Source organism: Haemorhous mexicanus, chromosome 1 (assembly GCF_027477595.1).
Source record: "Haemorhous mexicanus isolate bHaeMex1 chromosome 1, bHaeMex1.pri, whole genome shotgun sequence".
Classification (NCBI taxonomy): Eukaryota; Metazoa; Chordata; class Aves; order Passeriformes; family Fringillidae; genus Haemorhous; species Haemorhous mexicanus.
In genome coordinates this window covers 116,515,075-116,533,829 of record NC_082341.1, presented here as the reverse complement: position 1 = coordinate 116,533,829, position 18,755 = coordinate 116,515,075, and the positions used below count along the sequence as shown (strand labels likewise).

Here is an 18,755-nt window from a genome sequence, read left to right as displayed (position 1 = left end):
TAGTCTTTATAGGTTATGTTTGTACAGGACCTGTAACAGTAAAAGTTCAGAATTTGGACTGCTCAGTTAAGTGTTTAATAGTAGTAACCTGTCTGTGATAATCAGTTAAGCTACATTAAGGTAAGCCACTTTTTACTTCAAAGCAGCTAGTTCAAAATATAACTGACTTTAAGCATCTATAATGCAATATTTAATATATTTACAGCCAAACTCCCATGTTTTTCACTCTGAATATGAATTCATGTCACTGAAAATTCAAGTACTTTAACAGTAAAATACACTGCATTAGCGAACTATTATTATACTCCAGTCAGATACTGCGTTTCTCATATATGTAAGTGAGTACTTAAAGTTAGTTTTTTCAGGTGTGTTGAGTTGCTGGAAAAGTTTCAAATTATGGTTATGGTTCAGTGAAGATGTAGCTGGGTTTGGTGTATGGTTCAGTGAAGATGTAGCAGTGCTACAGCATGCATTTATTTGCTCAACTCAACAAAATTGCCAAACCAGGTTTTTATTTTCTCTCTGTAAGCCCTGTAAAGCTATACATCCTGAGGATGTGGACAACATGTATGTGGAGCTCCTTCAGCGTTGTAAGCAAATGTTCCTCACAGAAGCAGAAACAATAGATGACCATCTGTATCAGCTACCAAGTTTCCTCCAGTCCATTGCCAGTGTGATATTCCATATAGATAAGGTAAGTGGATTAGTATTTAAAGTACCACCCAATTTTTTTATGCAGTTGCAGATGTGTGAGGAGGTAAAAGCTGTGAACCTACCTATGGTAAAAGGTGTTTATTTAACTGAAATGTAATGACATCTAGCCCCTAGGGGATAGGAAGAATATCAGGAGAATGCTCTAATGGATTTTATTTGAGTAAAGAAAATGCACTGAATATGCTAAATAAAATGCTACAGTGCATTGAAATGAAAACCATGATAGGCAAATATGAATATGTTTTATTTATGTTATGTTCTTTATTTGGATATAGCCATAACCTTTTTGTGTTTATACCACTCTGCTGCTGCTTTGCCTTTTGGTACTGATACTTAGCATGTTCTCTGAGGCTGGTACTTTGATTCTGCTGTGATGTTATACTGTCTGTTTAAAAATGAGGGCTTTCTGGATCTTACCTGGAGCTGTGAAGTAAGATTGAGGCATGCATTTTGTATTCAGGTGGTTGTGGCTCAACAGATTATAATGCTGTTACTGTTGTTTAATTAAATTGATACTTTTCTGGTAGGCTTAAAACTAGATTCACTGAAGCACTAATCTGTTCAGGAGCTACTTTCCATAATGTGGTCCAGGAAGCTTTCTTACTCTGTTTGTTTAGTTTTGTTTGGGGAGGATTTTGTTGTTGTTGTTGTTTTTGTTTGTTTGTTTGGGGTTCTTGTATGTCTAAGATGAATTCACTTGCTAACTCTTCTTGTTCTCAGCAGATCATGATGCAAGCTCTTGTAACAAAGTAACATGCTGAAATAATTTCACATAATTTGCATAATGGATATTTTGTTTTTCTTTATTTTAGGTTCCTGAGGTATACACTCCAGTTCTTGAACATCTAGTTGTGCTGCAGATCAACAGTTTTCCACAGTACACTGAAAAAATGCAGCCAGTCTGTTGCAAATCTATAATAAAAGTGTTTCTGTCTCTCTCAGGAAAAGGTCCAGTTTTGTGGAGCTTTATTAGCACTGTGGGTAAGTCTGTGGTACTAACTTCATTGGAGTTTTTTGGGATCATGAAGTTTTTTTCCTTTGGTTGTTTTTTTTTTTTTTCCTCATAAATTGCATAACTGATTCTGGGAGAGAAATGTGGAATAGCCATTCGGGATCAAAAATGAAGCTTGTCCTCTTCTCTAATAATGGAGGTTGAGTGTTTTCATGGTGATATTTTTCAGTATCCACTGTTAAATAACTTCAAGAATGCATTTAACAATCATTTTGGATAACAAAGTGGGTATGATTTAGGGCAGGAGAATACATGTTTGTGATAAGACTTGCATTCCTGCTCTGAAGAATTATGAGAAGAAAGGGATCTCATAGGAAAGCAGACAAAAATCTGTTCAATGTCCTTTCAGTTACCCCTAAAAAATAGCACAGAAAATAGGGTGAGTGTTATCTCTATTAGAAATGCAATTTTTTTAATGCTCTGGAACTTTTAAATAGTAAAATTCCAAATATGAAGTTAGGTATAATTCTGTGAATGTAATACTGAATGTGTCAGCATTGGTAACTGACAATTCTAGTAGTCTCAAGCTGACATTTCTTTTCAATGATTTTCAGAAATTATTTCTTTCTTTCAACTATTTTTCATGGCTTTTCTCTATTTCTGGGACATTTTCATTCTTTCCCATGTTCTTGAGTTGGGAAGTGGTAGTATACCTAAGTACTATGTTGATGTTAAGTCCATGAACATAATTGGGGGTTGTTGACTTTTTCAATAAGGGCATTATGGGTGATGCCTTGGTCATCATTGATAATCAGGAAAAAGTCAAAGCAGTATTGAGAAAAAGTAGTGAGAAGCAAGTACACAGGATTGGTTACCTGTGGGCCATCTTAGAGTCAAGGCTCTGATTTGAGCTATTTCATCCTTAAAGGAAAAAAATCTGTGTTCTTTTGCCTCTCCCTTACCATGATAGAATATGGAAAACTGATTTGTTTCATTGTTAATGTAATGAGTGATATGAATGCCATGCTTTTTTAATCTATTCAGGCAATTTTGGTTTTTGTTTGTTTCAGTGCATCAGGGATTAATCAGAATTTTCTCCAAGCCAATCACATTTTCGAAGGTAAAATAACTGTTTAAACATATTTATTTCATTTAGATTCCTAGAGCCTGCATTCCATTCCAGTTCTTGACAACCTAACCCAGTATAAAAGAGAATGCCCAAAGAAGCAAAAATAGTACTATCCATTTTGTTATTACTCCATTAGTGTTATTAGTTGTTGGCTCATTTGTTCTTAAGTCTCTCATCCCCACCTCTGCTCAGCACAGTGTAGATGTGCCTCTTGTGCTGTATAAAGAAAATTACAGGAAATAACCTTCTGTTTGGTCAGTTTGTCTGTAATAAAGTGGGTTGTAATTAAAGTCATCCAGCTTTCTTCCAAGTTAAATTTTGGACATTTTAAACATTACTGAATGCTTGCGTTAAGCAAGGACATTCAAGCTTTTTAATCCTGAGCAGTAGAGTAACTATAGAATTTCTCAAATAACTGAGCATTAGGAGAACAACCCTAGAGGGTTTTTGGGGTTTTTTTTTTTGGAATGAGGTGGTTGTTTTGTGCTCTTTTCAGATTGATGGAGAACACTAAACATTTCATGTTTGTACCTGCAGCAGTAATGTTACATTATATTGCGTATATAGGTAGTATATTGCATATATCAGGTAGTTTCATCAGCAGTTGTACTGGGATTTGACTGAGATGGAGTTAATTTTTCCCATAGCAGCCCTCATGGAGCTGTGCTTGTATTTGTAACTGGAAATGTGTTGATAACACACTAGTATTTTGGCTACTGCTGAGCAGCACTGGCATGGCATTAAGGTGACTCTCCAGCATTTTTCCCTCACCAGAAGACTGGAGGGACAAGATCTTGGGAGGGGACAGAGCCAGGACAGCTGACCCAGACTGACCGAAGGGAAATTTCATGCCATATGGTGCCTGGTCAGCAGGAAAAGCTGGCAGCAAGGAGGAGCTGGGCAGCGCTGGTTAGGGTGTTTGTCTTCTGGAGCTTCTGCTCCATGTACCAAAGCCCTACTTCCACGGAAGTAGCTGAACATTGCCTGCTGATGGGAAGTAGAGAATAAATTTTTTTCATCCTTTGCTACTAAACTGCTTTTTTCTTGACCCATGAGTTTTTTCCATCTTATTTTCTCCTTCCCAATAGTGGTGAGGAGGAGAGTGGTGGCATGATTTGGTGGGTATCTGCCATGCACCCAGGGTCAAACCACCAGGGCGTGTCTGACAAACATTGTGTCTCTTCAGGATTTTTCTGTAAAAGAAACTTCTGGAACAGAAGAAGCCTTCGAAGCTGGAGAAGTTGGGACACAAAGATCAAAAGTACCAACTTTTAAGGACTATCTGTACCTCTTTAGAAGTCTACTGAGCTGTGACACAATGAAGGTAAAGCAGAGTTAACATGGAAATACAAAATGAAATACGATCCTGAATCTTGTCTTATAGCTGCTTTTGTAACTTCAGACTTTTTCCAAGTGTCATGCTGTAGAAGGATTGTTTTCTGGTTTTAGTTGGATTTTATGGCTGATAAATTAATTAAACAGGGATTAATTTATGCTTTCATAGCTGAGAAACATCTAAAACTGGATTCTCTGGATCATTTAAGTGTTAGTTTGTAAGTTAAATAATTTTCATTTGTGTTTTGAAATATGAACATTTTTGTCCTGTGAAGGAGTGTGTTTTTGAAGATGCAAACTTCCTTACTGAAAAAGCACAACTGCAATCCCTAAGTCGTGTCCTGTATGATGAACTTATAAAATCTGTTTTGAAGATTATTGAGAAATTGGACCTGACTGTTCAGAAACTGGATATGAGTGAACAGGTGAGACCTGAGGACCTATTCATTAACTCCTACTGTTGTAGGGGAACCAAAATCATATCCCTTGTTTTGTTTTCATTGTGCCTAGATAGCACCCTTTAGTGTCTTGAAGTAACATTTATGCTAGATAAAATGTTTTTCTTAATATCTCTGAATGTTGCATTGCAGTGTTAGGAGATGGAAACATCAGACTCAATAGAAGCTCACAGAATCTGTTATTTCAGACTTTCTACTCTGGAATCTACTGTTTTTCATTTTTCTTTCTGGCTTTCTACTTAGAAGCAGGAATCTCTTATTTTTCCTTTTAATTACTGATGTGTCAACTGTTAGTCCTTTATGTCTCAGAGTACCTAATAACAGCTAGAAAAAGACAGACTGTTAATGTGGCAAAAAAAAAAAAAGTGTAAAGGCTTTCTGTGTTGTCACAGATTCAGTGTTCTTTCTTCAACATTTATTTTCAGGATGGGAATGCAGGTGACAGTGCTTTGGTTGGGCCTTCTTCTGACCCTGCTTCAAACCTTCAGGCGACAAAGCCAATAGATTTTATTGCCTTTATAAATCTAGTGGAATTCTGCAGGTATTTGTATGTTTTTATGTAATTTGAAAGTTACAAAGTGGTTGGAAGAAGTTTGAGGTGAAATGTGTTTAAGATGCTTGTTTCTGAGTCAGTTTGATCATATTTAAAAATGAGCAAGATGATCAGGAGGGAGACAGGAAGGGTTTTTCAGACACCTGGGCATAGGTAAACGCATAAAAGCTAATCAGCTCAGGTTTTTTAAAAGAATGTAAGAGACATCCATTGGCATTCACTTTCATTATTTGGATGTAGTTGTCATTCATTATATGTTATAACTTCTAGTATTATCCTGACCATGTATCCTAAATGCTTCAGAGACCAGAGATACCATCTTCACAGATCAGTAAGGGGCATTAAGTGAAAGGTACAGCATTAGTTGCCTGTGGATATCCAGTAATGGAATGTGATATATGAGGATGTGTGTTTATATAAATTCAATAATGAGATATAATAAATAATAAATGGCTTTGCCCTCTAATACAAAATTAACATCTTCCTGTGCTTGTCTTAGAATGCAGCATGCATTTAATCTCTGTCTGTCTGCTGCCCTGTTACAGCAATATTTCTTTGTTGTACTGAGATGAAAGTGTTTTAAAAATAAAGCTTTCTGTTTGATTACTTTTTTTTTTCTTTTTCCTTCTCTGTTTTCTGTGATTTTTTTTTTAGAGAGATACTGCCAGAGAAACATGTGGATTACTTTCACTCTTGGGTATATTCCTTTGGTTATGAGCTTATTGTACATTCAACAAGACTACCTCTTATTAGTGGATTCTACAAGCTGCTCTCAGTTACAATGAAAATTGCCAAGAGGATAAAATACTTTGAGGTGAGATATTTCACCCAGTGGATGGGTGCCATTCTTTATGTATAGTATTTTATTCCCTGTGGAAACTGTTCATTGAAACTGTGACTGGGTTATTTCAAATGTTTATGGCTTCCTGTGCCTCTGGAATTGGAAGGACATTAATAGTCAAAAATTAGACTAGAAGCCCAGTTTCTGAAGAGACACCATCCATGTGTAATCACAGAATCTCTAAATTGTTAGGGTTGGAAGGGACCTCTGGAATTCATCCAGTCCAACCCCTCTGCCAAAGTATGTCTCCTAGAGCAGGTGGCACAGACCTCATGAGGTTGGGTTTGGAATGTCTTCAGAGAGAGGGAGAGTCCATGACCTCCCTGGGCAGCCCGTTCCAGCACTCTTTCTAAAATCCTGAGCTGGGTGAATAGAGAGATGTGAGATACCTTTGCAGTGCAGGTGGTATAAAAGATATTTTGGATAGAAACAATCTAACCAGAACAGCAGAGTCATGTATGGGTTAATGACTCAACCTCTGGAGTGTATTCCTGCTCCACTCACTGATTTCCACAGGGAATATGATGCCCCAGTGGTAGATGCACTAACTGTGGTTTGGAAGCTCTTGGACTAAAACACGTGGGTTTGTAGCCCAACACAGAGCCCAGAGGTGTCCCTGCACTGTTGCTGATGGCACCAAGTGAAGCACATTTGGAAACTCATTGGTGTAGATGCTTGTACTGTGGACACTGTTTTAAATTGTTTTCTTGTTACGCCATCATTCTTGCCACCTGGACATCCACTGTTAAGGAAGTTTGGGTTTTTATGGTTTGTTGCATGAGCAGAGAAAACTAAACCATTGAAAAGTTACTTTGCAGTCATATATCTCTTGTTTATTTGCATAGTATTTAATATATTCCAAAAAGCTGACCCTCAGTGAATCTTATTAATGCTAATTTCTAACCTCTGAAAGATCAAAGATGCATTTCAAGTTTTCACTGACACCAGTTTTGTATTGGACAGTATGATGCGTGTATTCTGAGTTGAACTTCTGGCTCATATATGTACTATGTGTTTTTTAATAGTATTGACTTGTGGTTTCTGTTTGGTAGGATGTCAGCCCCAGGAGCCTCAGAAGGTGTCCTGAAGACCCAGAAAAGAGCTCTTGCTTTGCACTGTTTGTAAAGTTTGGAAAAGAGGTAAGGAATGTTGCTCCCCAACTTTCTTAGGCTGAATAAAAACATATGTGATTCAATCAAAATTTTATCTTCTGAGAAATCTTCCATGCACACTAGACATATTCTTGTTTTTGAGCTGTGCAAGATAATGAGGTTTTAAGATCTTTTTTGGTCAGTTTTTATTTAATGTCAGAAGAGGTGTATTGGTCACCAGTTCATATACAATTGAGAAATAACAGTATAAATGCTTCTGGTAAATGTCTGCAGGTGAATGAGTTTCCAGTATTGGCTTGGGCTTGTTTATTTTACATGGGTATCGATACAATAAAGTCAAAATTTCAAAATGTTTATGTTTGTTCTTGATCTGTTTATCTCCATTTTAGGTTGCAGCAAAAATGAAGCAGTATAAAGATGAATTGTTGGCATCTTGTCTGATTTTTTTGCTCTCTTTACCACATGACATCATCATGCTTGATATCAAAGCATATATTCCTGCACTGCAGGTGAGTCAAAGTGATGTAGAGCTAACACTTTTTTTCCCTAAGATACATACAAACATTGTGTAGCAAAGTCAGTATTAAGGTAACTATTAAGCTCTCTACTGTCTTCAGTAAGATAGAATGCAAACTCCTTGAATCTTTGGATAAAAAGTAAATTGTTGGAATTTGCTTTTGCACTAAGCAGACTCTTATTGCCTGTGTTGCAATCTAAAAATATCTCCTGTGCTGATCTTGAGTGAGATGCTAAACAGAGAAAAGTTACTACAAAGGGAGATGCACACTAAATGCTTTTAAATTTGTCTCTTTTACCATTAAGTAACACTAGTGAATAAGTGTGAAAGGCTGATAGTTTTGTATTTGACATTTAGAATGCATTTAAGCTGGGCCTTAGCTGTACCCCAATGGCTGATCTGGGCCTGGATGCTTTGGAAGACTGGTCAGCTCACATCCCCAGACATATAATGCAACCCTATTACAAGGATGTCCTGCCTCTTCTTGATGGTTATTTGAAAAGCTCTACATCTACAGGTACATACATGCAAAAAATTGCTAGTCCTAAGGAAGAGGAAAATAATTTTTTTATTTCTATTGTGCACTTTCTGTATTTGGAACAACATAACTTCCCTTACACCCCAAAATGCACTTTTTTCTTAAACTAGGATTTACTTGCTTCTGCTGAACAATTGTTGCCATTTTATTTATTATTTCTGTGTGATATGTCCTTTTTTTTTGCTTAAATTAGCTTAGTTTTGCCAAGAGACTTATTTTCCTTAATAAAGATTTTAAGTGAAAGAATAATTGTCACATTTTAAAAATAAAAATGTGCAAAACAAGAGTGGGTTTGGTTTTTTTAATGAAACTATAGGTGCATGAGATGCTGGTACAGTAAGCTGGTGTTGATATACTGGGTTTTTTATTCATCAGTTGAATCCCAGAATAACTGGGAAGTAAGGAAGCTTTCTCAAGCAGCCCAGAAAGGACGTAATAAAGTTGTGATACAGCGTGTAAGAAGAGCAAAGACATTGTCAGTGGTAAGAACCCTCTTTCTTTTTAAGAGTTAAATTTTAATCCTTTCTTCCCACTGCTTCTTTTCCTTTCTTGCATGCATTTTTTTTTTCCTTTTTTTAATGAGGGCTTGTTCTACCTTAGATGAGTTTAATGAATTCCATTCTGCAGTGTGGCTCAACAAGCTGTTACGTCAGCAGAGCTGGAAAGATGTCATATTCTAGGGTGAGGATGGGAATTAAGTGGGGAAGGGGGACTGAAGAAATCCTGTAAGTCAGTATCACTGCTGGACTGATGCATTATGGCAACAAAAATTTGACTCCCAACACCCAAAATCAGGTCCCAGCTTAGCAGCTTTGCAGTAGGCAATACAGTTTTGTAAATGTTTAAGCATTTGGGGGATTTTTAATTGTCTTGTGGATAGGCTTACAGTTTTTAGAGGCCAATATGTATTACTTTGTCCAGTGGCCTCTCAAATGTAAGTGTAGTTTTATTTGTATAATCCACTACACAAACTAACTTGGAATAAACCTCTCTTTAGAGGTTTTTTCCAAGTTAAAGGAAAGTTTTCCAAGTTTAGAGGACATTACTCCTATATACAGAACTCTTTCCAACCTGGATGTCTTTAAACATGATACTCCTGGAGTGAGTCCAGTAGAGAGTTACAAAGATGATTAGAGGACTGAAGCATCTCATATGAGGAAAGGCTAAGGGATCACAGCCTATTTAACCTGGAGAAGTGAAGACTGAGAGGAGACCTCATCAATATTTATCAGTGTCTGAAGGGAGGGTGTCAGGAGGATGGAGCCAGGCTCTTCTCAGTGGTGCCAAGCACTAGGACAAGAGGCAATAGGCAGAAACTGATGCTCAAGAAGTTCCATCTAATATGAGGAAGAACTCCTTAACTGTGCACTGACCAAGCACTGGGACGGATTTCTCTGAGAAATTATGGAGTCTCTCTCACTGGAGATATTCCAGAACTGTCTGGATGCAATGCTGGCCTGTGCTCTAGGATGACCCTGCTTGAGAGGGGAGTTTAGACCAGATGACCTGCAGCAGCCCCTTCCAATCTTGGTCATTCTATGATTCTGTGAAACAAAATTAGTTAATTTTGTATCCCGTACAGGCTGCTTCTGAAAATCAGTTTCCTGAGAGAGGCAGTGTTGAGTCTGGAGAAAGGAGGCTCAGGGGAGACCTTATTGCTCTTTACAACTATCTGAAAGGAGCTTGTAGCCACGTGGGGGTTGGTCTCCCAGGTAACAAGTGGCAGGACAAGAGCAAGTGGCCTCAGGTTGTGCCAAAGGAGGTTTAGATTGGATATTTGTAAAAATATCTTCATGAAAGAGGTTGTCAAGCATTGGAGCAGGCTACACAGGTGCATGGTAGAATCACCACAACACATCCTTGAAGTGTTCAAAAATGTATGGGTGTGGCACTTGAGGACATGGTTTAGTGATGAGTTTGGCAGTGCTGTGTTAATGGTTGGACTTCATGACTTCAGAAGTCTTTTCTAATCTAAATGATCCTGTTATTCTATATAGGTACAGGATCTAAACTTTAAATTCTGGAATTAAAGCAAATGAAAAGAGCAATTTTTGCTTTAGATTTGTTTCTGCACTGTTATGTCATTCTGTAGGTATGTGTTATCTGTGATAATAAAATTTTACTTGAGAAATGGTAATAGAGAGCTCACAAAATGGAATGAAAATGCTTTCCAGTCTTGGCCTCTTCTGTTTACTAAACCAAAGCTCTTCTCTTGTTTGATGCAATTCTTCTCCTCGTCGTTCCATTTTACCTTCTTCATCTGTATTTAATAAGTGCCATAAGACCTTCATTTACTCTGTAAACCAAATTACTTCTCTATAGAAGTAACTGTTCTTTCAGTAATATTAATCTGTTGTTTAGGATAATAGTCCCTCCTTGCAAGCAGTAAGGACTAGAGTGGCACGCCTTCTTGGATCTTTGGGAGGGCAGATTAACCACAACTTAATTACAGGTGAGTATCCTGTCAGAAATATTTATATGCCTCTGCTGTCTCTCTTGAAAGTAGATTGCATTAAGGCCTCAACATCACTTTCATATACCTGTTTTTTGTTGCTTTCATTTAAACAAAGTTACTTTTATTCGGTTCTGGAGTTTAGTAGAGCAAAAGTATTCACCAACTTAATATGGAGTAGGGAAAGTGTTTAGGAAATTACAGTTGAAAGCAAAAAACTATGGATCTGAGTATATGGTTTTATTTATTGCACCCTTCACCTTCTGGCTGCAAAGCCATTTTAAAACTTTGCCCCAGTTTGTAGCACCTTAGTACTGATTTCTACCTCTACTACAGTTCTCAGTATTTAAGAGCTGCAGTCATGAATTGTGTAAATATCAGCAAGCTTTTTCACTTGTGAGTTTAAGATACAATCATGCCTTTAGTATGCATGAGTACTAGAGTTCCATTTGGGTGCTCCTTAAAAAAAAGACAACATTTTCTCCCTTTCTCTGTCCAGTCCATGAACAAGCTTTATAATTTACATATTAAATACCATACAGTCTAATAAAAATGGAAACTGTAGTGTAAGTAACTGACCATGAAATTCAAGGGATGAATTCAGCACAAAATTTAGTTAATCTAAAAATTAATGTAGTATTATGCATTTTTTTCTCTTTCTTTGCCTGTTTATGTTTGCTTTTTCTGCCTTTACAACCAATTTTCTTTCTGCCAAATACTTCTTGTTACATACTCAAAAATACTGTGGAAAAATAGCCTTATTCTCTGGAAATTAAATACAAAGTGTGGTCAGATTTTGTTAACCAGATTTTCAAATATGGGAATACAGGGAGAGAAGGGAGTAAGTATGCCAGTTTTCCTTGGAGGAGATAGCCATAAGTGTAGCCATTTTCTGTGCAATTGCAGGAGTCAGTATGTTGGATCTTCTTGTCTGATTGACCTTCAGTTTTCTGTAACATTAGAAGACAAATGCATTATATTGGAAGAAGTCTTACAGAAGTATTTTAAGTGTGATTCAATGTCTTCTGGATTTATTTGTCTCCAAACTTAACCTGTATTGAGACTGGAGACTGCTGTAACTCTCGCCTGAAACGTTGGCTACTTTTTTTTCAGTAGTTTATAAAGCATTAACATTGCATGGCAATCTAACTGAAGTTGGAAGGTTACAGATTTTTTTGACTGAACTAAGTAAATACTTGCTTTATGTATATTGTATTAAGCTTATTTTCATCTTTCAAATGCATCAGCTACCTCTGCAGAAGAGATGATGAAGAAATGTGTGTCCTGGGACACTGAGAAGCGCCTGAGCTTTGCTGTACCATTTGCAGATATGAAGCCTGTCATCTACTTGGACTTATTTTTGCCTCATGTGACTGAGCTGGCTCTGTCTGCAAGTGACAGACAAACAAAAGTATTGATTTTTTTCCTACCTCTTGTTTTATGCTAGCTGATAAAATTGCATAAAATAATGTCTTCCTTGTTACTACAGACCTGTTTTAATTAATTAATAGGTAGCAGTGTGCTTCTTTGGTGCCCTTTCATGATTACACTATCCTAAGTGTTTAGAAGCTAAAGAGCAGAAGTTGTGTAAGCTCTGTCAGACAGCATTATGCTTGATTTAACATAAAAATGAATATTTTAAACTAATGGATCTATTTAAACTAGTGTTGCTTGGCCTCCTTCTCATGCCCAGCCTATGAACTTGTGGGCTCAGTACTTAAGCAAATATTTTGGTGCTGTGCTGGATTGGGATGTTGATACCCAAAGAGTCCAGCCTGGAAGTATCCTTGACTTTTCTGATGATGAACTTTTTCCAGCTGTATATGTTACTGCACATAACAGAGACTAAAACATTAGGAAAAATACCAGTTTGTGTGTAAAATACTTCCATGGTCATGATCTGTTCCTGGAATGGTGATTTAGCATAGGTGTGATTTAAGTACCCCCTTTCATGTGACTCACTCTCTTCTGCCCACAATTTTGTGTTCTCTGTGAAAGTTGTGGATGCATAACCAAAGGGATTTTTAAATTTCAGGTTGCAGCATGTGAGCTGCTACATGGCATAGTCACATATATGTTGGGGAAAGCCTCTCAGATGCCAGAAGGACGTCAGGGTCCCCCACCTATGTACCATTTACATAAGCGAGTATTTCCAGTACTGCTTCGTCTTGCTTGTGACATAGACCAGGTAAGCAGATTCATCTCTATGAATTTTAGCTTGTTCAAATACCTTTACATGTGGGCATTAATTAATAGCTCTATTTGACGTTTCCCTAACATGTTGTTTTTTTTTTTTCCCCTAATGAAGAGTATTTTGTAGGCTGAAATTCTGTTCTAGGGATGGATTGTCTGGATTTTTTAAGTGGGGTTGAAACCTTTTCAAATACTTCTATAATATAGTGTAGTTCAGAGTAGCTCAGAGAAGTGTACAAGAGAGATTCAGGTTTCATGGTTCACTCAGGGAGTTTGTGGCAGTAACCCTCTTTATCACCATATTTGATTTCTGTTGTCTTTCAGTAAGAAGTTAATTGGAGGTGAAGTTGATTGTTTTGATATTGAGTGTGTGCAAAGCTACACTCATAGGAAAAACATTTAGGAGAGAATTTGTAGCTGCTTCTTCGATACTTACAGATGATAGATTTCATTCAAACATTTGAACTTGATATTTCTCCTCCTTTGCACAAGACAGAACAGATGCATAGGTTCATCTCCACAGAAATTACAGGTTTTTGTGTCTTTTGAGACTGCTGCTTGGACCCTGGCATCTGTATCTGCTTTGAGATCAAAGGGATTTTGTGTTCTGTTAAAATAGACAGGAAGCTGTGTTACCTGTTCAGGTGATACCTCTTTTACTGGTGTGTGGCTGAACATAAACCATAGGTAAATGATGTCTGGATTGGTCCAAGCCACAGGCACTGCAGTTGAGGCATGTATATATGCATAAATAAGTGTGCTTAGTGTTTCTTCCCTTCATGCTATAGTATGACAGTAATCAATCAGATTGATTTACAGGTAGAATTGTTGAAATCTGGGAGGTTAGATTAATGTTCAAAATAGATTTTTAGATCTAAATATGAATTAAGAAACAAACATCCCTGTTTCCCTGATTGTGTATTGGCACATCAGTCTGGTATTCAATGTTCTTTGTCTCAAAGGATATTACTGAAAGTAAGCTTGGAGGTCATGGAGACTGGCTGAATAGAAAGCATGTAACCCATTTTAATTGTCTAGGGTTTTTTGATCTTTGATATGGGAATGTAATATGAAATTGGTTATTCATTTTATAGACCCTTTTTCAAAGTACTGGTTTTTATTCTTACATATTAATAGTAAAGTAGCATGGATATGTATTAATGTTTGGTGTTTTCAGGTAGCAAGACAGTTGTATGAGCCTTTGGTCATGCAACTCATTCACTGGTTTACCAACAACAAAAAATTTGAGAGTCAAGATACAGTGGCATTCCTGGAAGCTATCCTGGTAGGTCATAAGTCTTTCCTCTCTTTTCTCTGTGCCATATGACTTTATTTTTAACTAGAATCATTTTACTGCTGAAGCAGCCAGGAACAGATGAACAGATAGAATGACCCTTTAACTATTTGAAAGAAAGAAAATGGTTGGTTTATAAATTTATTTTCTAATAGACATTTAATATTTCTTAACTGAGATTTGGATGATAAAGTTCTCTTTCTTTGGCATTCCCAAAATGCAAGTATATCATCTTCAGATAAATGAAACACTCTTTATCATCAGTATGAGTTAGGAACAATTCAAGCACGTTCACCATTCATCCCCCTGAATGCCTTTGATGTGTGCTTGATTTTTCTCTAAGTATCTTTGCCTTTGCCAGGTGCAGAAGTTTTGCATTTAAAACTAGCTTTTGCACTGAACAGAAGTGGTTGGAGGCAAGGTAGATCAAGAGGATTGGAGTACTTTTTTTTAATAAGAGTCAGTGTTGTCCCACCACTTCTTACACAGAGGAAGCCCACCCATCAGAAAATGAAGACACTTAAACTGATGGCTGGGACAGGAATAGAAATCCAGATCCTTGAGCTGTAATTCAGCACTGTGAGGGCTGAAAGTTCTGCCCTTCCCTTGGACAGTAGCAATTTTGAACTTTGTTAATTTCTGGCAACTTGTGAGTACAGTTTTTTAATTTGCAAATAGTGTTGTGTAGATAAGCTGCTATACTACGGCACAGAGCCAATGGCAGGGGGGTTTTCTCCTTCTAGAGATGAAATAACCTTATGTAATTTCAGAGTGGCATAGTGGATCCAGTTGACAGCACTTTGAGAGATTTCTGTGGTCAGTGCATACGAGAATTCTTGAAATGGTCTATCAAGCAGACCACACCGAGACAGCAGGAGGAAAGCCCAGCAAACACCAAGTCTCTTTTTAAACGGTTGTACAGTCTTGCTCTTCACCCCAGTGCTTTCAAGAGGCTGGGTGCAGCACTTGCTTTTAACAGTATCTACAGAGAATTTAGGTGAGCAAGCAGAGCTTGAAACAGTAACTAATTGGCCTAAAGGTTCAATGAATCCACTGACACGCATTCTGTTAATGTACGTGATAGCTGGAACATTCTGTTACTCAGATTATTTTTAATAATAATTTTGTTGTTTGGGCTTTCTGTCTGTGTGAAATGTATAAAAATAAATTTTCATCACAAGTTTATAAGAAGTTTTCTATGCCTTTTCAGGATGCTCAGCAAATTTCACTGCTATTTTTTAAACTGGTTTAGATTTACTTTCTTGTGCAAACATCTTTTGCAGTCTACCTCTACAGTATTTAATTTGGTGGTTTTAATTAGGATATTACTTTTAGTGCTTCTTCTACTCATGTTTCTCATTAAATGTTTTCCTGTTTTTTTAAAGGGAAGAAAATTCTCTAGTGGAGCAGTTTGTATTTGAAGCACTGGTTGTTTTTCTGGAAAGCCTGGCTTTAGCCCATACAGATGAGAAGTCATTAGGTGAGCTACAGTTAATTAACAGTGGAATGAAGAAAAAAATTACCTTGTGGAATCTTGGGTTAAAAAAGAAAAATTTTAACTGTAAGAAAAGTACATTTGCTTACTTCTGCAACAAAAGAAGAATTATTTTTCATTATCAGTTGAGAGGTCATTTGATATCTAGTTAGGAACTCTTTGAATCAATTCCTTGCAGTGTATAAAGGTGGAATATTTTGAGCCTAGGAGAAAGAACCTTTTCATCTTTACAATGATTTGCAGTTTTGTAATAACACTAAAAATGCTGGTGATGCTTCAGATTTGAGTTGTAGTTTTGCAGTTTCATGGTATAAAAAATGTAGCTTGATGAGAATCAGTCTGCTCTTCTATAACAAATAAATGCTCCAAAAATTGTCATTTTGATATATTCTATGGAATATTTACACTCTTTTGTGATTCTTTACAACAATAGGTAGTTGTGTTAAGAGCCTGTGACCTCTTTCACAGTACTAATGATTCTTCAGTAAATCTACTTTTCTCTCTCTTTTTTTTCCATGTTCTTTCATTGATTAATAGTAATTTAAACAGAAAGCCAAAAGTTGGTGCAACAAAACTTAATTTCTTTCAGAGGAAGAGTTCAGGACAGTGTCCCCAGAAGAATTACTCACAGGGAAAATTTCACAGTTTCTCTAAGCATGATCACAGAAAGTAGAATGCACAGTTTATACCAAAGGCCTCAGGATTGCTTCAGGCCAAGCTGGCCTGCCTGGTGTTTTGTGATTTCATTTTGCACCTTTGAAAAATTTACTGTAGAAGCACAGAGTAGTGGAGCTGGTAGACATTATCAGCTGTATAAGTCTCTTGCACCATGTCTACAGCGCTATCTCAATTCATTTAACCTAGTTACTGGCATTTTTTTAGAGATGTCAATTCTGTCTCTCCAACAGGTACTGCTCAGCAGTGCTGTGATGCTATTAATCACCTGAAGCGCATAATCAAGCATAAAGCACCTTCTCTGAACAAGGAAGGAAAACGGCGAGTACCACGGTCAGCTATTTGCATTTATTTCCATATTGCATTTTAATAAACATGACCAGTAGTTCCATTAAATGCTTGGGATTCTGAATGAGGATTTCATCCTATGACAATTGCTGATACAGACCTCCTGATGTTGTCTGTTGAACCACTGATAGGAAAACACTGGACATAGTATGAGAGGAGCATGATTCTTTATTCCAGCATGGTGAACTTGATTTAGTTAAGCAAAAAGAGGCAGAAGAAGGATGTTTCCCTCACAGCAGTGTATATAGTTACATTAGCACTGGTACTACAAAGCACTTGGAGGAAGCTTCTCCAAAGCCTTTCTTACTGTTGTGAAATGTCACCAGAAGCAGGAGAAGCTGCAACAGGGTGATCAGCAGTTAAAGAAGGGAAGCAAAAAAGGTAAAAGAAGCAAAAATGGATTCAATATCAGGATGGATGAAGCTCTGAGTCACCTAGCTGACCCTGATTTGATCAGGAGGTTGGATTAGAGACCTCCTTATTTGCCTTTTTACCCAAATTATTATGTGATCTTAAAGAAACCTATAAGTGGAGTTTAGATTTGGGTCACTGGTGTGGCATTTGATAAGTTATGTGACGAGATGATTATGGGATGGAGAAAAAGTGTTCAGGCTTATTTAAACTTTAATCGCAGTTTTTCTTCTGTCAGTTTACAAAGAGAAGGGAAGATACCTGCTTCTACATTTAAAATTGTTTTCCACAACGACTGTGTGAGGTAGAGTGAGGAGAAGGGAAAGTGGTGCTGGACATGATGGTGTAAGAGCTCTTTCAGGTAGTGCAGATGGCTTGATAGATAAAAGGGATTCATAGTGCTTTTGGAACATTTTGATTTTTTTCAACTGAGAGACTATTATTGCTTCTTGGTAGATGCCAAGAGGACTGTTAACCCCTAATATTTTTGTGCAGGGGATTCCCAGCTACTAAGTCTGTGTGTCTTGAAGACGTTGTTATGTGGCTCTTAGTGCAATGTGGACGACCTCAGACAGAGTGCCGGCATAAAGCCATGGAGCTCTTCTATGAATTTGTTCCTTTGTTACCAGGTATTTTAAGTCACAGTTCACTTTTATTTTTGCTTTCTATATTCTGTGCATGCCTTCCCTCTGTGTTTTCTATGCAAAGCAGTAATTACAAGTAAATATCTGTTCACTCAATGTTGTTAAATAGAAACAGAGTTGTTGCTTATGTTACAAATTGAGTACTGTGAGAACCTCAGGGTTTGAGGGATGTTTTTGGCATAAAAGAGGCTTTTATTGCAGACTTACTTCCAGGCCCAAAACTGCTGTTGTGTATCCAGCTAAAAAAAGCAAAATTTATTGATGGGGAACTATTAATGTCTTAAAAATTGACCTCTTCTTTATGGAAGGAAGAGAAATGTGGGAATTTTAGGAATGTGACCAAGGCTAAACCAAAATCAATACCTTCTCTGCTAGAAGATCCAGTTTAAATTACAGAGTTGTTAGTTCATTTGCCTCTAGTTCCTTGCTAGTTAGAAATGTGTTTTTCCTAGAAAATTTATATTTCTCTTTCTATTTCTGTCAGGAAACAAGTCTCCATCTTCTTGGCTGGCTGATACTCTAAAAAACAGGACTGTTTCTTTTCTCATTAACAAATTTGAAGGAGGTGGCACCGATGCCAAAAGTCCATCTGGGATCCTTTCTCAGCCAACTCTCCATGGCATGCAGGAACCCTTCAGTTTACAGGCTGTCATGCAGTGGATGGACATGTTCTTAGCAGCACTGGATTGCTACAATACATTCTTTGAGCTGCAGATGATCAAGCCTGATGAAGTACTGGGTGAGTGATTAACTGTTGCATTAGGTTCATTCATGTGTGTTACACAGAGCCCACCCAAGGTGAGTTCTTTACTTGGAATTAGAGCTCTTTTCTCAAATGTAGAATAGATGATTTTGCAAACTCTCCCAAGTTTTCCAGTGACAGTTGTAATGGGATGGGAGTTTTTTATGAAGTACTATGTATCTTAAAATGTTTCCTTTTAGCCCTAGAAATACATCTTTGCGTTTCTGAGTCATCCACTTGCCAGCAGCTCATTTTACTCTATCTCATCTTCAAAAATTATTCTGCACTGCTAATTTCCCACTGCACAGAAAAGCAATAGGTTTTTATCATATTTTTCTTGAAATCCTTCTAA

At 37.2% G+C, this 18,755-nt stretch overlaps 1 protein-coding gene across 2 annotated transcripts in view; it reads left to right on the top strand.

Annotated features, from left to right (window-relative positions):
- Positions 1-18,755, top strand: part of PRKDC (protein kinase, DNA-activated, catalytic subunit) — an 83,045-nt gene that overhangs the window by 9,335 nt on the left and 54,955 nt on the right. For both annotated transcript variants that reach the window (XM_059860279.1, XM_059860272.1), the window contains exons 12-31: positions 530-694; positions 1,527-1,695; positions 2,737-2,786; positions 3,982-4,119; positions 4,406-4,555; positions 5,014-5,129; positions 5,796-5,955; positions 7,035-7,121; positions 7,484-7,603; positions 7,969-8,128; positions 8,525-8,631; positions 10,511-10,601; positions 11,849-12,012; positions 12,637-12,789; positions 13,972-14,079; positions 14,859-15,085; positions 15,474-15,568; positions 16,492-16,591; positions 17,513-17,646; positions 18,146-18,400. In XM_059860279.1, coding sequence (XP_059716262.1) covers positions 530-694; positions 1,527-1,695; positions 2,737-2,786; positions 3,982-4,119; positions 4,406-4,555; positions 5,014-5,129; positions 5,796-5,955; positions 7,035-7,121; positions 7,484-7,603; positions 7,969-8,128; positions 8,525-8,631; positions 10,511-10,601; positions 11,849-12,012; positions 12,637-12,789; positions 13,972-14,079; positions 14,859-15,085; positions 15,474-15,568; positions 16,492-16,591; positions 17,513-17,646; positions 18,146-18,400 — 2,749 coding nt within the window. The remainder of the gene's footprint in view (positions 1-529; positions 695-1,526; positions 1,696-2,736; positions 2,787-3,981; positions 4,120-4,405; positions 4,556-5,013; positions 5,130-5,795; positions 5,956-7,034; positions 7,122-7,483; positions 7,604-7,968; positions 8,129-8,524; positions 8,632-10,510; positions 10,602-11,848; positions 12,013-12,636; positions 12,790-13,971; positions 14,080-14,858; positions 15,086-15,473; positions 15,569-16,491; positions 16,592-17,512; positions 17,647-18,145; positions 18,401-18,755) is intronic.